Source organism: Labeo rohita, unplaced genomic scaffold, assembly GCF_022985175.1.
Source record: "Labeo rohita strain BAU-BD-2019 unplaced genomic scaffold, IGBB_LRoh.1.0 scaffold_150, whole genome shotgun sequence".
NCBI classification, from domain to species: domain Eukaryota; kingdom Metazoa; phylum Chordata; class Actinopteri; order Cypriniformes; family Cyprinidae; genus Labeo; species Labeo rohita.
This window is the reverse complement of record NW_026127670.1, coordinates 74437-94306: the sequence shown is the minus strand read 5'-3', so window position 1 is coordinate 94306 and position 19870 is coordinate 74437. Positions and strand designations below refer to the sequence as shown.

Sequence of the window (19870 nt, the reverse complement as noted above, 5' to 3'; positions counted from 1 at the left end):
CTGTATAAATGTATTGTAAAGGTCTTTCATCAACACAATTTAAAGGTTGAAAACAGATACAGTATGGAGAGAAAAGTTAGGAATTAACAATGAAACTAAACCTGTCTGGAGAGCAATTTACAAACCACCATTAACAAAAAAAATTGGTGACCTACAATGGCGAATTTTACATGGAGCTATAGCTGTGAATGCCTTTGTATCAGTTTTAAACCCCACTGTAAGTGACAAATGTCCTTTTTGTTTGGAGAGGGAAACCATATTTCATTGTTTTATGGACTGTAATCGACTTAACCCTCTTTTTGAACTGTTAAAAGTTCTTTTTGATTATTTTAATATTTGTTTTACAAAGCAAGATTTCATTCTTGGGTTTTTTTATAGTTCTAAACAAAAGTCAAAATGTCATGTTATTAATTTTATGGTGGGACAAGCAAAATATGCTATATATATTACTAGGAGAAATAAGATAGAAGAGAAGTCAGGACAAGATGTTGTTTTTGTTTTTAGAAATATGGTAAAAGCAAGAATCCTTATTGATTTTAATTTTCATAAATTAATGAGTACGATAAATGTTTTTGAAATTCAGTGGTGTTGTAGCACTTTATGCTCAGTTGTGGATGGAAAAATTGCTTTTGTAAGAGAATTGATGTAAATATGTATTTTATTTGTTGTATGTTAAGTGATATAAATGTTCAAAAGATAATTGTTTTTTAATAAAGTGATTGTAAATTTCAAAAATTTCTCTCTCACCCAAAATGGACGTAAACTAACTAAATTCAGTGAATTTAAGTGCAAGTTTGAAGGATATATTACCTCGGAGATTAACGTTACCTCAGAAAACGACTTTTCGGCCGTTATGACCCTTCGTCGTTTAAACAAGTGACGCACTTGTAATCAAATTTACCACTAAAACGGGTGTAATTTAATTCCTATTAATTAATTCACAACCATTTTGACGAATTTTAATAGAAAATTAAGAAATTATCCAAGAAATTTAAAATCTTACCTGATTGAGTTGAGCCTGGGCGGTACCAGTGGAAGTCTGAATGACCGCTCATTAACGATGCAGAGTTCCAGCAGTTCGCGTTCTCATTGGCTAGAATTAATCACGTGCTGAAGAGCTGACGCGCCATTGAATGTATTATATTATTACATATTTATTTTTCCTTTTAGAAATATTTAATAAAAGATAACGTCACTAATCAATACCAGCAATAACAATGAATAAATTAACAAATCAATGATCTGATTATTCACATGATTTAATTGTCTCAAATAACTTTTATTTAATGATAGCCTGCAATGTATTTACAAATATAAATACATTATTAAAACAAATATATATATATATAATATATATATATATATATACAGTTTTTGTTGTAATTTGGTTGGAGATATCTTGGATTTTAACAAAATAAGAAGGATCATGGAATGTTATTTTTTATTTATTACTGACCTGGTTATAAACTGTATTTCACATACCAGCTGTTTATATATACTCCACAAGACACAATAATAATTGATTTTCCAGCAGCATCTGCATATTTGAAACCTTTTCAGAAGTAAATGTAAGATTCTCAAGAAAGCAGCACAATGCATTAAGAGCCAGTGGGTGTAAACTTTTTGAAGTGGATGATCAGGGTAATCTGCACCTATATTGTCTTCTGTGAGACATGTAAATATTTCTGTAGTCTGAAGTGCAATACTAAATGGAAAAACAAAAGCTGTAAATAAAATATACTTAATAAATAGAATTTACACATCATCATTCTGTTCAAAAGTTTATACCACACAGTATTAAGATTAAAGGGTATTAAACATTTGAACGGGGTCATTTATATAATTTCAGTTATTATTTTGTCTTGTGGAGTATATATAAACATGTGTCATGTTAAATTGTATAATCAGGACAGTAAGTTTTCATAATCCCTCTTGTTTTGTTAAAATGATTAACATTTAGTATGTTCTGCAAGGGGTATGTAAATTCATGAGTACAACTGTATTCAATTTTTGTTATGGACAACTTATTGTTTACATTTTACTGCCATTGTCACAGAAATGCAATTTAAAATGTAACATTTGCATGTAGATATAACAATAATTTAAAAACAACAACAATTTTGATTAGAATCCAATCATAAAACAATTTTAAAAAGTTTAGTTTTAGCTGTCTTTTGCTGTCCCAGACTGCCCACAGAAAAACCACATGGGGCCCCAATTGAGCAAACTGGTATGGGCCCCACATGGGCTAACCCACAGGGGGCCCAGAGTGGGTTTAGTGTGGGCAAGCCCACTGTGGGCTTGTCCACAGAAAACCATCATGAGGGCCCAAAGTGGGCTTACCCACACTATGGGCCCACATGGGCTAGCCCAAAGGGGTCCCACAGCGGGTTTACTGTGGGCTTGCTCTGCCCGCACTGTCCCACAGTAAACCCACAGCGGGCCCACGCGGGCATGTTTGCTGGGTACCGGTGCGACTACAGTATAAAAGGATGCTGGTAGAACATAACATTTTCTTCTTCGTCTTCACTGACCTTTTGTCTGTAACCAAAAGCTTAAATTGAGTGCATGTTTTCTCACCAGATGTTTTAAGGATGGCTCGTGCGTGACGATGCGTGGTAAGGAGCAAGTGCTCTTTGATCCCGTGGGAGTTTATTGCGCTCATTTTATTCTTTGCTTGTCTCTTGCGAGAGGCAAGCACGCTCTGATACCCGCACTTTTCATACAGCTTTTGGGCTGTGCATGTATGGTGAGGACTAAGAGAAAAATCGACTCTTGAGGGAGTTGGATGAGATCGTCGCATTTATTGCTTGTTGCGAGATGCAGACACGTTCTCATACCCGCTTCACGGGGCTCGCGGGCTGTGTGTGGTAGCAAGCAGCGTGTCCGGCTCTCGAGGGAGTTGAATGCGATCATCACATTCAGTGCTTATTTCTTGCGAGGGACTGGCATGCTCTCGTAGCTGCTTGCACGAAGCTCGCGAACTGTGTGTGTGTGTGTGGTTAGGAGCAGCGCGTCCAGCTCGCGAGGGAACTGGATGTGCTCATCATCATGATGCATTCGCAAAGAAGGGAGGTGAGTCTTCTCTATACCCGAATTTGCATGAGTGTGTTCGACTCTCGGGCATTAACAATGCATTTGCGGCGGCGGCTCCATTCCGCCTGATTCCTGGGGGAGTCTGGTACGTGGGCGGAGCATTACGAAAAATTAACCATGATTTTTCTACAAATAAAACCATTAAACCGTGATCTCTAAAGTTAAACCATGGTAACCACAAATTAACCATAGTTTCAAAGGTATTTGTAGTAAAACTGTGGTAATCAGTACGCCAATAAATAAAAAAAATAAAAAATAAATAAATAAATAAATAAATAAATAAAATTGTCAAGTCACATTTATTTCTATACAGATTTTTCTACAATGCATATTGATTCAAAGCAACTCTACATTAATAAATGGGAAAAATATCAGTGTCAGTGTTGTAACAGATAAATTCAGTTTTAATCAGATATAAAGCAGATCTACAGAAGACAATATATCAGATTACACAGTTAAACAGTTCCAAATAAAGCCAAAGTTAATTAGTAAATAATAGAAATCCTTCACCTGCTCATGTAAAATATTGACTTTACTGACATTTAATGATGAAATTGAGCAACTCTGTGAAAAGCTCCATTACAAATGACAGATATATTCATTATCAACGTATTTATTCAAAATAATAAAGCCTGTAGATAATTGCTTCCAGGCAGACATGTGTTGGTGTCTTGTTTATTTGTTCATTATTTTCTCTATTATTATTATTTTTTTCATATTAAGCTGTGGTCAATCACATGATAATACAGCATTTGCAGAGATAGTGCTGGTCTATCTGTGCATTTCTCATGGATCCAGATGAAATCCTTGTTAGGGCTGCACAAGTGTCAGCTGCACATCTCCTCTGATGTCCAAAACATCAATCTCCTTCAGGTCAGTGAAGCGATGCTTGTAAGTGTGAGCTATCTCACCATTAACAAACACCTCGTATTGATGCGGACCGCAAATAATGGTAATCTGAAATGCACATAAAAGACATGTAAAACCATTCACACTTTAAATGTAGATATTATCTAAAAGTTTGGTCTTGCTGGAATAGATATGCTATACTGCTGCTGTACGGGACTCGCATGTGCTGCACCTGTATAGTCATTGTCCAGTATTATAGTATTATACTCAGTCGCATCCACATTGTCAATTTGAACAGTGAGCGAATGCTTTATGTGTGTTTACCATCAGTCGTTCCCCTCCTTTAAATGGCATGGGTTCAGATCGTTCAGGCGGGCCCCATTTCCCATCCTCATAAGTGTTGCGCACAACCACATTCTCATCAAAACGAGGATTGTACTGAAACGCAATTCCAAATTTGTGCCGTAGATTAATTTGGAATCTGTTGGACAAAGAAAAGAACATAAAATTATATCATTCATTAGTCATTTAGAAATTTTTTATTTTTTATGTATTTTGTAAACAAATAGTGTATTATCTTATAAACATCAGAGAGAAATGAGACTGTCAAACCTATATGGTTGATATTGGATAGAGCCTTGGACATTGATGACACTGCCAACTTGAAGTCCACCAGGGATGATGCTTTTGTATGGGACGTCCTGATTGTGGATAAAATGAATGTAAAATACTTATAATATACAATGTGATCTGCTGTATAGAATATGAAGAAGAGAGTCAGAGAAAGAGAAAAATAGACTAGAAGAAGAACCCAGTATTTCATCTTTCCCTTTTTAAGAAGAGATGTGATGACTTGTGTTTATGACTAATTATTCTTTACATTTAAACATTTTTGTCTTACCTTACATGATGATACCGCAGGTCCTGATGATTGCTTCTGAGCACTCAGTGCTTCTGCAGATAAATCTGGTGAAGCCATTTTCACAGTTTGAGCCTCAGCAACCTAAACTTCTGAATGATGCTTTCAAAATTGAATCACCGTGAGAACTGCAAAGATCTGCTGTCTGTACAGAAACAAACTTCTCAAAACTCTTTCCTGAAAGTGTTTCTCTTTATTCATTCAGTGTGACATAAAGGAGAAATAACACATCAGTCTCTTACTGGTAAGAGTTATATAAGGGTGGAGTTTATAATTAACTTTGGGTCTAAGAACAACATCAGGATTTCTTAAGGTTAAATTTTAACAAAACTTGGATTAAAGCTTTCTCCTGTATAATGCAAGAAAACCTTGAATCAAACAATAAAGAACAATGTAAACAAAAGTAGTCACAAAGATACTGGAGACACTGTTTTATTTATTGCTCTTTTTATCACTTATTTTCCCATTTAAATAATAATACACTATGCTTTTAACACAGTAAATTTAGGAGGAATATGTCAAAGTCATTTAGATGTGCCAGACTTCTTGCTGCCAGCTGGTGACGCTATGCCTAAAACTGAATATTGGCATGCAGATGTCTTCAGGCCAGCGATTTCATCAAACATATGAAGTTCGGTGCAGATTGAACATGGCATGCTTGAGTGTAAGACATGACATATCCTGCTGCCAACAGGTGGTACTATTACGGAATATTGGCCTTTAGATGTCGTCAGGCCAAGACTCTTTCCAAACATGTCAAGTTTGGTTCAAATTGTACATTGCATGTTTAAGTTAGTGTAAAACAAATCATTTGCTGTTGCCAGCTGGTGGCGCTATGATTATAATAGAATATTGGCCTTCAGATGTGTTCAAGCCAGGACTCTTATCGAATGGCTTATTTTAGTGTGTTGCTAATAGTGTATCACAGTGTTAAACGTCACTTCCTGTTGACTGTAGGTGGCGCTATGATTATAACTGAATATTAACACGTAAATGTGTTCAGGCCAGGACTGTTACCAAACCTGTTATGTTTGGGGCTGATTGGACATTGCATGCCTGTGTTACAGTAACTTCCTGTTTCATTGCATTAAGAGCATGTTTTAGCACTTAGCTAAGTGTTGCTAACATGTTATTACATGTTTCTAGCATGTTGCTACCCTATTTAACAATTGTTGTTAAACATATGAATGACTTTTTAATATGTTGCTATGCATCTATAACAGTATTAAACATGTGACTTCCTGTTGCCAGCAGGTGGCGCTATGACTATAACTGAATACTTATCAAACATGTTAAGTTTGGGGCAGATTGGACATTGTATGCCTGAGTTAGAGTAACTTCCTGTTTCATTGTATTATTAGCATGCTTTTGCATATTAGCTAAGTGTTGCTAGCATGCTTTACTATGTTCGTAGCATGTTGAATATTAAGTTTGGGTCAGATTGGACATTGTATGCATGAGTTACAGCAATTTTCTTTTTCTTTGTATTAATAGCATGCTTTAGCTCTTAGCTAAGTGTTGCTAGCATGTTTTAGCATGATTCTAGCATGTTGCTAGCCTATTTAAAACTTGCTAATGCTTTTTAATATGTTGCTAGGAGTCCGTAACAGCGTTAAACATGTCACTTCCTGTTGTCAGCAGGTGGCGCTATGACTATAACTGAATATGGGCACTGACATGTTCAGGACATGACTCTTATGAAACCTGTGAAGTTTGAGGCAGATCGGACATTGTTTGCCTGAGTTACAGCAACTTCCTTTTTCATGGCGACACGTCGAATTTTGTCAGGCCGCCACAGACACGCCCCTTGATGAAAACTCTAGATCTTCACAATTTAGCATCGCAAAGGCCGTAAGATAACACTCAGCAAATTTGAAGATGACCGGATAAAAACTGTAGGAGGAGTTTGTTAAAGTACGAGGCCTGAAAATGGCAAAAACTGCACAAAAATCATACAGGAAATTCAATATAATGGACTTCCTGTTGGGTTTCGGATGTTGTGCCAGGAGACTTTTTTGTAGGTATTGGTGTGTTACATATGTGTACAGAGTTTCGTACATGTATGTGAAACACAGCTCGAGGTGCACTCTTTTTATAGGTGGCGCTATCGAGCCATTTTGCCACACCCACTTCTGAAAACCATATCAGATGTAAATTTTCGCCAGGTCTGACGCGTGTGCAAAGTTTTGTGAGTTTTCGAGCATGTTTAGGCCCTCAAAAAGACTTTTCACTTTGGAGAAGAAGAAGAAGCGAAACAATAATAAATATAGCTGCAAGCAGCAATGACGGGCCCTCGCCGCCAGCGGATCCGCAACCCTGGTGCCATCAGAAAAACGGTGCCCAGCTGCACATGCATTAACAGTATCCCTGTACCAGTTTGGATTGAAGGGTTACAGCAATGAAAGGGTTAAAATCAAAATGCTTTTAAGTCATTCTGATACACTGAGAATGAGCTGAAAAAGATTCCTTATCCTATGAGGTCATCTTGTGTTCATCCTTGGTATTACAGTCTTCATCTGCCAGTTTACAAGTGTGATATTTTAAATGTTTTGCGGTCTCTGAAAACATGATAAACATATTTCCTAAGAATGACTTGTTTTTCATATGTAAAAAGTTGTGAAGAGTTAGGATAATGCACTTTAAATGCACTCTGTCTCTCTCTCTCTCTCTCTCACACACACACACACACACACACACACACAGCCACTCAACTACCCCCGTCACACTTACACACACACATACACAGACTTAAGCCCATCCCCCGACACAGAGTTAGAGTGAGAGAGTTAGAGTGAGATCAGATGTTTAATAGTTTTTTAATTTTCTATTTTTTGTAGACTATTTTATATCGATGGAACTAAGCATTTATTTCTCAGAATGACTAGTTCTATGTATGTAAAATGTTTTGAAGTGTTTGGATGCTGCATTTTAAAATTTAATAAATCACCATAAATCAACCGTTCAAGATATCCCAAATCCGCTCGCAATTTAACATCTTCAGTATGTTGGCATCATGTTGACAAAGTTTGGTGTAAATTCACTGTTTTTTGTAGGAGTAGTATTCATTCATTCACAGCTATATTTTTCCAAAAATCCACATTCAAATCAAAATAGCAGACTTCCTGTTGGTCGCAGCTAATGGATGTAAATTAGAAAGTTGTCCAGCTTGATGAGAACAATATACATACTGAGTTTGGTGTCTGTAGCTCAAACGAACCCCCCCACTTTTGACAAAAGGTGGCGCTATAGATCGCCTCTTCCACCCACATTGATGAGCTTTTGGCAGTGTCTAACTATCATTAATACTGATGTGTGTGTTGAGTTTCATGAAAATCTAAGCTTATTAAGTGCCCCAAAAACACAGGAAACAAATGTTAAAGTTTGACACGTTGCCACGGCAACAGCATTTAATGTATCAAAGACCCATTTACAGATTCTCATCAGCCGTGTTTTGACATTGTTCTGATGAAGTTTGAAGCAAATCGGGTAAAAATATCCATGTGATTTCAAAGCATTTTTAAAAGAGACACACTTCCTGTTGCCAGTTGGTGGCGCTATAACTTTGACTCATGATAGTCACATCTATGTGATCGGCATCACAGAATGAACAAACTCCTGAAGTTTCATCAGAATCAGACAATGTGTGCAGTAGTTATTAGCCATTTCCTGTTTCTCATTTGTCACCATAATTTCAACGCCTCGCCACGGCTAAACCGTTTGAGATATCAAAAATCCCCTCGCAATTTTTCATCCCCAATGTTTTGAGACCGTGTTTTCCGAGTTTGGTTGCAGTTGGGTAAAAAACCTAGGACTAGTATATCAAATTCCAGAGCATGTGTTTTTCACAAAACACAGAATAACCAACTTCCTGTTGGGATGAGTTAATGACATGGAATGTGAAAGTTGTTTGTCTCGATAAGTTCTATTTGTGTACCAAGTTTCATATGTGTAAGTGCAAGTATGTGTGATACATAGCCCTCCAAATTCCAGGGGGCGCTGTAGAGTCACTTTGCCACACCCGTGTACCAGTCTCTGCCCGGCCCTAATGGCCGCAGATTCCAATGTGTGTGCCAATTTTCAAGAGTTTTTGAGCATGTTAAGGGCCCCAAAACCCCCAAAAACCTTGACAAAAATAATAATAAATATAGCTGCAAGCAGCGATGGACGGGCACTCGCCGCCAGCGCATCCGCAACCCTGGTGCCATCAGAAAAATGGTGCCTAGCGGGCACATGCATTGACAGTAACCCTGTACCAGTTTGGATTGAAGGGTCACAGCAATGAAAGGGTTAAAAGCAAAGTGCTTGTAAGTCATTCTGGTACACTGAGAATGAGCTGAAAAAGATTCCTTATCCTATGAGGTCATCTTGTGTTCATCCTTGGTATTACAGTCTTCATCTGCTAGTTTACAAGTGTGATATTTTAAATGTTTCTGCGGTCTCTGAAAACATGATAAACATATTTCCTAAGAATGACTTGTTTTTCCATATGTAAAAAGTTGTGAAGAGTTAAGAATGCGTTTTAAATGCACTCTCTCTCTCTCTCTCTCTCTCTCTCTGTCACACACACACACACACACACAGCCACTCAACTACCTCAGTCAGACTTACACACACACATACTGACAGTTAATTCCATCCCCCGACACAGAGTTAGAGTGAGAGAGTTAGAGTGAGATCAGATTTCAATCAGAGATCAATTTTTTTTGTAGACTATTTTATATCGATGGAAGTAAGCATTTATTTCTCAGAATGACTAGTTGTATGTATGTAAAAAAAAATTTAAGTGTTTGGATGCTGCATTTTAAAATTACGGTCATGTTTTTTTACTGCTATTTTAATAAATCACCATAAATCAACCGTTCAAGATATCCCAAATCTGCTCACAATTTAACATCTTCAGTATGTTGGCATCATGTTGACAAAGTTTGGTGTAAATTCACTGTTTTTTGTAGGAGTAGTATTCATTCATTCACAGCTATATTTTTCCAAAAATCCACATTCAAATCAAAATAGCAGACTTCCTGTTGGTCGCAGCTAATGGATGTAAATTAGAAAGTTGTCCAGCTTGATGAGAACAATATACATACTGAGTTTGGTGTCTGTAGCTCAAACGAACCCCCCCACTTTTGACAAAAGGTGGCGCTATAGATCGCCTCCTCCACCCACATTGATGAGCTTTTGGCAGTGTCTAACTATCATTAATACTGATGTGTGTGTTGAGTTTCATGAAAATCTAAGCTTATTAAGTGCCCCAAAAGAACTGGAAACAAATGTTAAAGTTTGACGTATCAACGACCCCTTTGCAGATTCTCATCGGCTGTGTTTTGACATTAATCTGATGAAGTTTGAAGCAAATTGAGTAAAATTAAGAGGCTGATTTAAAAGCATTTTGAAAACGACACTTCCTGCTGCCAGTTGTTGGCGCTATAACTTTGACTCTCGATAGTCACTTCCATGTGATCAGCATTATACAACGAATAAACTCCTGAAGTTTCATCAGAATCAGACCTTTTAGGGCTCGGGCCCTAATAAACGGCGCAATTACAATAGGGTCATCGCACTGCAGTGCTCGGGCCCTAATAATAATAATAATAATAAACGGAGCACTTCCAAGAGGGTCCTCGCACCACCGGTGCTTGGGCCCTAATAATAATCCTTAGAAGAACAATAGGGCCTTCGCCCTTTTAGCACTCGGGCCCCAATAATCCTTAGGGGATCAATAGGGCCTTCGCCCTTTTAGGGTTTGGGCCCTAATAATCCTTAGAAAAACAATAGGGCCTTCGACCTTTTTTGGACTCGGGCCCTAATAATAATCCTTAGGGGATCAATAGGGCCTTCGCCCTTTTAGGGCTCGGGCCCTAATAATAATAATAATAATCCTTAGGGGATTAATAGGCCCTTCACCCTTTTAGGGCTCGGGCCCTAATAAACGGAGCAATTCCAATAGGGTCCTCGCACTGCAGTGCTCTGATAGTTAAGCAATATCAGGCAAGCAATGGTGTCATTTTCCAAATATCAGCTTATGAGCTTGATGGTAAATATGGTAGGCCTTTTTTTTTTTTTTTTTTTTTTTTTTTTTTTTTTTACAGTTCAACAAACAAGAAATTAATATAGCCTAATGAGTTAAATTTTGGACACAATATTGACCGTTTTTGTTTCACCAACACAAATAGAACAAAGCTGAACAGAGCTGTTGCCTGACTTAAAACAACATGTTTCCTACTTGCATGAATCTGTGTTTGAAAGAAGCATTCATTTACGACAGGGTTGGGCTGCCACCTACTGGCGGTTTTAGACGGGACAAAACCATCCATGATTCCAGGACAATTGCATACTCGGCAAAATATATAAGTTTATTGATCCAACATAATATTGCAATTTTATTTATTTACCAATGCCTGAACAAAAAATAATAATATTAATAATAATAATAATAAATAATAGTAAAAAATAAATAATTTTTAAACACATTTTATCAAGAGTATCAACTAGCCTATTAATTAGCATATATATGTATCTCAAAATTCTGCATGCATGTTACACTCCATAATAAACCAAAATGAGAGAAAATTTTGTCTGGCAAACTTTATCATTACCAGACATTTTGACTGACGTTAGCTTTTTTTTTTTTTTTTTTTTTTTAATGAGCGAACATTTGTATAATCTAGTGATTACATATCATTTTTTTTTTTTTTAAATACAAAACATGTCCGAGCTGTCATCTCACTTTTATGGTAATTCTTACACAATGAAAATGATATTAATTCATGCTTATTGGCCTTTTATTTTGAAGGGCATCACTGCAGGTGGATTTAGAAAGGGAAATGGGTGTAATTGCAAATCTGATTTGCATCTAATGAATATGCGTTTTTACTAGTAAGAATGCAATTGTAGAGCCCTGTAACTGGATTTCTTACTAGTAAGAATTGAATTAGAGAGCTCTCTAATATGCATTGTTACTAGTTGGAACTGAGCTCTCTAATTGAATTATTACTAGTAAGAATACAATTGCAGATTCAATTAGAGAGCTCTCTAATTCAATTCTTACTAGTAAGAACTGCATTAAAGAGCTCTCTAAATGGCATTGTTACTAGTAAAAATTTAGTTGTAGAGCTCTCTAAATGAATTCTTACTAGAATTCAATTAGAGAGCTCTATAATTTCATTGTTACTAGTAAGAATTGAATTAGAGAACTCTAATCCTAATTGTTACTAGTAAGAACTAAATTAGACAGCTCTATAATTCAGATCTTACTAGTAAAAATACAATTGTAGAGCTCCCTAACTAAATTAGAGAGCTCTATAATTGTAATTGTAACTAGTAAAAATTGATTTAGAGAGCTCTCTAATTGGCATTGTTACTAGTAAGAATTTGTCACTAGTAAGAATTGTAGAGCTCTTTAATTAAATTGTTACTAGTAAAAATGCAATTACGTCGAGTAACGCTTGGGATATTTTAAGCTAAAATGGCTTGCCATAGGGGAGGGGTGAAGATACGCACACAATACAGTGATATCACTATATAATGAACACACTAAAAAATGTTGGGTTAAAAATAACCCAACTAGTAACCCAACTATGGGTTGGTATAGCACCTTCCCATCTATGGGTTATTTTAATGAATTGGGTTAAAATCCAGTTGGGTTAAAAGTAACCCAACAGTTGAGTTAATTATTTAGATTCATTTATATCAGTTTTTATTGATTTATTTTATTTATTTATTTATTAATAAAAATACACTATAACACTACTTTGTTTTCAAATAAATATTTTGTTTATTTAAATATGCGAATAATTTTTTTACAAATATATTTTTAAATGTAAAACAGTCATACTGCAAATGTTTACAAAATAAGTGTACAAGAATGTGAAAATATAATACATTCAAAACACACAAATATGCACATACAACTGACATATTTTTAAGATGTACACTGAATTCAAAACCAACAAATGTGACTCTGGTCCACAAAATCATCATAAGGGTCAAGTTTTTTGTATTTAAATGTAAACATCATCTGAAAGCTCAATAAATAAGCTTTCTATTAATATGTGTTTGTTTGAACAACTATTTGAAAATCTGGAATGCAAAAAAATCTAAATATTGAGAAAACATTAGCAATACAATACATTCAGTTTCGATATACTTATGGTAGGAGATATCTTCATGGAACATGATCTTTACTTAATGTTCTAATGATTTTTGGCATGAAAGAAAATTTGATAATTTTGACCAATGCAATGCAATTTTGGCTATTTCTGCAAACGTACCCATAATACTTATGACTGGTTTTGTTGTCCAGGGTCATAAATGTGTATCAATTCATATTTATTTATATCAACACATATACAAATGTGCACAAATAAAACAAACATAACATACAAACCTTTATCAATAAAACAAAAATAAAAAATCATAAACACAAGTAATAATAATCATAATAATAATAATAATAATAACAATAATAAAAATAAAACAAAGTAAATCTGCTGGCTGCTGGACTTGCTGATAATCAGCAAAATAAAAAGTTTTTACTGATCAATAAATACAAACTTTCTAAGGAAGAGGTAACGTGTTGAAAGAACTCCTGAAACATTAAAGACTGTGTGCTGCAAATGGGTGCAGGGGGCTTTGGGTAGTTGATGTCATACATGTAGAAATGTTTGAAACACAGATCCACTGCTTGTAGTAAGGTCTTCTGTTCCACTGCTTCACCGTTGAAAATGCTAAAAACTTGGGAGGAGTTCTTGGAGTTAGTGCAGCAATGCTGGTGTCATCCGGTCGCATTAAACTTCCTTCATTGACTCCTTCCTCTGTGATAAGATGAAGCAGAAGAAGAAACATTTTACAGATAAACTAGAAACCTTTTTCATAATTGTTGGAAAACCTACACTACTAATCAGAAGTTTTTGAACAGTAAGATTTTTAAAGTTTTTTAAAGAATTCTTTTCTACTCACTAAGCCTGCATTTATTTGATCCAAAATACAGTAAAAGCAGTAATATTGTGAAATATTTTTACTATTTTAAATAACTGCTTTCTATTTTAAAAGCTTTGAAAAGATTGGACAATTACATTTTAAAATATATTCAAATAGAAAGAAGTTATTTTAAATGCTGTATTGGATCCTGAAATCCTGGATCAAATAAATGCAGGCTTAGAGAGAAGGGAATTCTTTAAAAACATTACAAATCTTGCTGTCCAAAAACTTTTGACTGGTAATGTATATGGATCACTAATATAAATAGTTTACTTACCTTGAAATATTTCAGTTAATTGGCATGTGGATGTTTAATGTATGAGATTCCACTGTTGTAGTTGTCCCTTCACCCAATGTCTAAAAATAAGTATAAACACATTTAGTGCACATTTAAAAAACATGCATCTGTCATAGCTTTATAAGAGAAATGGCTGTAATTAGAGGCGATTCTAATATATGCATAACAATATTCAATGTAAATAAACCATAAATACACATTTAGTGTTATTACAATTAGTGCTCGCTTTCCAAACAACTGACGCTTGCCCTGTTTTGAGCAGCAGGTGTCGCCGTTGTGTCACGAACGATTAGAAGCAGTGAATCATTTTGCGAAGCGATTCGTTTAATTGATTCGAAACTTTGAAAAGGTTCGTTTCTCCCATCACGTCTTTCTTTTGGGAAAATCTGATTATTTTTAGACTTTTCTAACAGAGAATTAACTGAATTTGAGCGCATCTCTCTGAGCTGCCGCTGAGCTCACGTTACATGCTGGACCGAAGTTGAAAGGTCCGTGTGGCGCGGTTCAAATGAACACCAATGTGTCATTTAGCATTAGCCATTTCCCATATAAAGTTAAATGTGAAAACCATTATTGCGACCAAACAAACTGTAGTCAGAAACCGTATGTCTAGAACCCTTCATTAGCTGTAAAATAATATTAAACCTGTAGTAATAGTAGACGGTGATTTCAGTAACATAAGTGGTCTTATATACATTTCACCATACATTATTAACTTTAGGTTACTGTAATACATCTCTAAATAGTTTTACAACTTTCTGCTAATTTTATTTACTTTAATACTGATAGCGGCCTAACTCGAACAGCTAAAGTAACGTTAAAGTTATTCGTTTACAATCGAGCTCATTCTCCGCAGTAACGTTACAATACACTGACTAAAGGAAACTACAACTTTGTTAAAAAACAAACATACAACAACAAAAGTTCATTTTTGAAGTGCATTTCACGTTCTTATAAGTATAATGTAATAAGAGTTATTAAAACCCTGTTACTCACCTCACACTGATGCAGCAGCAGCTTCTTCTGTCTTCAGTCACTGTCGACCGTTAAAATTTGAACTGTCGCCGCGGGAACCAATTAAACCCAACGCTGGGTTATTATTAAAAACAACCCAACGATGTTTAAAAAATAACCCAGCGTTTTAGAAAATAACCCAACATACACTCTAAAAAATGCTGGGTTAAAAACAACCCAATTTGGGTTATTTTGGCAACCCAGCGCTGGGTAAAAAAGGGACGAACCCAACGCTGGGTTGTTTTGACCCAGCAAGTTGGGTTGAATTATTGACCCAGCATGCTGGGTTGCTTTTTTTATGGTTTAAAATTACTACACTGCTAGGCTAAAATGAACCCAAAATTGAGCTAGGCATTAAATCTACAAATCTTGATCATTATAAAGTCACTTTAACACACACAGAATGACTATCAAAAGATAAATGTTTATTAAAAACTACAACAAGAGAAAACATTCAAAAGTAACATGCATGTGAAAAGAAATGCAGAAAAAGTACGGCATTAGCAGAGTTTATAAATGAAGCACTGAACATTTGCTGACTATCTTGTCTGGTAAATTCTGTATTTTGTATAAAACTACTGTACAAAAACACTACTTTACAATAATTGTACAATTAGTTAATAGTTTCTTTCTTTTTTTTTTTTTTTTAAACACAAACTAAAAATAAAACCACAACATTAACACTGACATTATAACATTTAACAAGCAAATGTGTGAAGTATTGTGAGCATGTGTATGAATGAATCCATTTCTACTGAACAACACAGAACAAGCATTTGACATTTTGTTTTTACAGACTACACACTTACGTTTGTTTCATAGTCCATGATCACATACAGAAAATGCATCACTGCCAATTTTCATTATCTCTTTAAGATAACTGATGTAGTCATGAAGCCCCATCAGCTCAGCAAAGGCGTGCAACATCTTTGACGTTATCCAGGGTGGCCTCCTCCGTTAAAACCACTGTTACATCAGTTTGGGGGAAGATCATTTCTCCTCTTTGTCCAGCATTTATCCCAGTCACCACCTGCTCTTCATCAGTGGCCTAAAAGAGAAAAACATTTAAAAAAAAGGAAACATTTAGTTCAAATGTAACCATTTTCAAACAGAGGTACATCCAATTCTGTAAGGATGGGTAACTAGACTGTTTTATAATTTCAACCATATTGTGTGGTTGTTTATTGTCTTTGTCTACCACAGTGCTTTAGAATACTGCAGTAGCAGACAACGGTAACATTTATTTTCTAAAACATAATTCCCATCAATCTTAAAAGAATGAAGCTCTCTTATGTCTCTGCCCTTTTAACCTCTACATAAAACATTTTTTTACACTTAGTCAAAAAAAAAAAAAAAAAAAAAAAAAAAACCTTTACTTGCCTTAAACCACCTTTCCCTCTCTTATGAATGAGCTGAGAATATCACCTCCTCACACAAGCATGATTCTGTGTTAACTCCAAAGTTGGTTTAGGTTCTGCAATTAAAAACACAGACATCAGTGGTTTAATTAAAATGTCATCATACGGTTCAAAATGTAAAGCAAACAAACAGGAGACAACAGAAACATGTATTTTCTACAAATAACCTGCATCAATCTCAAAAGAATTAAGTGCTCACCTATGTCTCTGGCTTTCTACATGATGTCTCTGGCTCACCTACATAAAATGTTTTTTGTTCTTAGACAAAAAAAACAAAAAAAAAAAAAACAACTGATAACATGACATTATGACCTTTACTTGCCTTAAACCGCCTTTCCCTCTCTTATGAAGAAGCTGGGAAGATCACCTCCTCACACAAGTATACTGTGTTGTTAACTCCAAAGTTGGTTTGAGTTCTGCAGTGAAAAACACAGACACCAATGGTTTAAATAAAATGTGAACAAGTCATCATACTGTTCAAAATGTGAAGCAAACAGGCAGAAGACAACAGAAACATGCATTTTCAAAAATAACTCACATCAATCCTGAAAGAATGAAGCTCTTCTATGTCTCCGGCTTTCAACATCTACAAAAAAGTAAACATTCTTTTACTACTAGTCAAAAAAATATATAATATGGAATTATTACATTATGACCTTTACTTGCCTTATACCGTCTTTCCCTCTCTTCTGAAGAAGCTGAGGAGATCGCCTCCTCTCACACGCGGCCTTCTGTGCCGTTAACTCCAGAGCTGGTTTGAGTTCTGCAATGAAAAATACGCACATCAATTATTTAATTAAAATGTGAACAAGTAATCATACTATTTTTGCATCAAAATATTAAGTAAACAGGCAGAAGACAATGGAAACATTTATTTTCTACAAATAGCTTGTATCAATCAAAAAAGAATGAATCTATCCTGATTCTGGCTTTGAACATCTACATAAAACATATTTTTACTCTTAGACAAATAAATAAATCAAATAAAATATTACATTAAATTATTACCTTTACTTGCCTTAAATCACCTTTCCCTCTTTTCTAAAGCTCAGAAAAATCACCTCCTCACACAAGTAGGTGCCTGTGGTGTTAGCCCCAAGGTTGAGTTCTGCAAAAAAACGGACATCAATGGTTTAAATGAAATGTGAACAAGTCATCATACTGTTGTTGTATCAAAATGTGAAGTAAACAGGCAGGAGACAACAGAAACATGCATTTTCTAAAAATTTCTAATAAATAAGCATTAATCCTGAAAGAATGAAGCTCTCATATGTCTCTGGCTTTCAATCTCTAAAAAATGCAACCATTCTTTTACTAATAGTAAAAAAAAAAAAGGTGATATTAGACGGAATTATGACCTTTACTTGCCTTATACCGTCTTTCCGTCTCTTCTGAAGAAGCCGAGCCGATCGCCTCCTCTCACACGCGGCCTTCCGTGTCGTTAACTCCCGCCGCGGGCACAACGAAGACTCAAAGCTCAACAAGTCTGAAATATTACATGCAAAACATTACTTTTAACAATTAAAACTTAATGAGCCTTAAAATAATTAAGCTAGTCTTCATTACACGACGCCGTTTTCTTTAGGAAACTACTTTCAGTTTAATCGCGGGAAAAAAAGTTCACAAATTAACATGTAAATCGGTTAACGCTCCTCTATTAACACGTAAATCTTGTGTAAATATGACATATGAAACTCACAGACGTTGTATTAAAGCTATCTCTTCCGTTCAGTAGAAGAGGCCGTTAAGACTATTTCTTAGGCGAAAACCGTGTCAGCGTATTTTACAATAAAAGCTCTTTTCCGACTTTTCCCGCGTTCCATTAAGTCTCTACTCCCGGACACACATAATGAATGATGACTTTACATTTTTAATTTTTACTTACCGAAAATCGTCCTTCACTCGCTTCCATCTGCAGACGCTGAGAAAATGGCCGCTTCTCGCACTTTTTGACGTACGGTGGACACGACGTGCCTGCTCTCTCTCGAGTCCGCGTTCCTAACCCAGCACCGCTGGGTTATAAATTAAGACCAGTTTTAACCCAAAATTGGGTTAAATTAACCCAACTTTCTTACCCAGCGGTCTCAACCCAGCATTTGGGTTGAAAAAACAACCCAGCGTTTTTTAGAGTGTAGTGACCCAATATGTGTAACCCATCTATTGGGTTAGAAAAATAACCCATCTATTTTTACTGTGCACATAGTCAATATTATTTAGATGCCATCTTACAATCTTCTTACTTATTTTTGCTTTGTATTCAATTAGAAATTAGATTGAGTCGAGATTGAGGTAATACTGGAAAATGAAAAAAATTAACCTTAGAAAACATATATTAAAAAAATAATAATAAATAATAAAAAAATCTAAATTTAAATATATTATGGTGATTTAGCTATTTCTCCACATAAAAAAAAATCAAATCAAAAACTCAAAAGAGCATTTTGCTTTAGTACATCAGCTGTTTGGAGATCAATATACAAGCTCATTTTTAGGGTGGAAACTGCCAAGCGCCAAGTGTGTGTTGTGACTTATTCAAACATAAAATACATAATTTCAATCAAATAAATGAAAAATAAAGTACAAATATTTAAAAAGTGATAATAATTGATATTAAGCAAAAAAGTCAAACCTGTGTGTTGATGCCTCTCTCTGTCTTCTGTCCTCCAGATGTCCAAACAGCAAATGAAAGCTCTCTGCTGGTATTTATACCCTAAAAATCACATGACAAAGCAGGAAATGAAAGTCCCTGAATTCTTAATCAAATATTTGTGATTGAAATAAGTACAAGCAATTTTGTACAGAACCTTTATGCCATTTATTTTACAGACTGTCCCTGTCAATCTAGTCTCCTGTACTTTTAAGTTAATTGAAGACACAGAGTAATCATTCTGTAGTTCATAAAGTATGTGAACCTATTAAGTATGTGTTAGAATATTTCATTGTACGTGACTTCTCTCCTCACTCCCTTTTCCTCTCTCCCTGCTTAATTGGATGAGATTCCTTAAATTTTGGATAGCTGCACAGAATGACTGACCATAGCGCAGATTGCTTATATGCAGTTGTGGTCAAAGTTTACAATGTGGTTCTCTTGAGTGTTCATTTTATAGAAGAAACAGAGGACTTCTGGGACCGCTGCCAATGGGCGATTCAACATGAAGAAAGAGACATTATGGCTGTGGAAAACAGGAAAAGCTGACGGGTGATCGGACACCCCCTGTAAGAAAAACTCAATACTTCTGGGATAGGCTAGAAAGGAGAAAGACTGGGAGATAATGCAGACGTGAAAAATCTGCCATG

The 19870-nt window shown here is 35.5% G+C and overlaps 1 protein-coding gene across 2 annotated transcripts; it reads right to left on the bottom strand.

The window, feature by feature from the left end:
* Positions 1-3376: 3376 nt before the first annotated feature.
* LOC127158430 (galectin-5) lies at positions 3377-19492 on the bottom strand. 2 transcript variants are annotated; one of them, XM_051101557.1, is made up of 6 exons: positions 19378-19492; positions 19203-19283; positions 4847-5009; positions 4558-4646; positions 4270-4426; positions 3377-4053 (listed from the first exon to the last, which is right to left on the bottom strand). In XM_051101557.1, exons 3-6 carry the CDS (start codon positions 4922-4924, stop codon positions 3907-3909), a joined length of 471 nt encoding a protein of 156 aa, XP_050957514.1. In that variant the 5' UTR covers positions 4925-5009; positions 19203-19283; positions 19378-19492; the 3' UTR covers positions 3377-3906. The 2 variants fall into 2 exon arrangements, with proteins under 2 accessions (XP_050957514.1, XP_050957515.1); XM_051101558.1 differs by lacking the exon at positions 19378-19492 and having other exon boundaries at positions 19203-19302.
* Between the last annotated feature and the right edge of the window lie 378 nt (positions 19493-19870).

Bases quoted from the DNA above. Each gene is read 5' to 3' on its own strand.
- LOC127158430 (XM_051101557.1), bottom strand. From the start codon at position 4,924: ATGGCTTCACCAGATTTATCTGCAGAAGCACTGAGTGCTCAGAAGCAA. The intron at 4,647-4,846 runs GTAAGACAAAAA...ATCCACAATCAG, and splicing joins CTGCGGTATCATCATGTAAG to GACGTCCCATACAAAAGCAT. The intron at 4,427-4,557 runs GTTTGACAGTCT...TTTGTCCAACAG, and splicing joins ATCCAATATCAACCATATAG to ATTCCAAATTAATCTACGGC.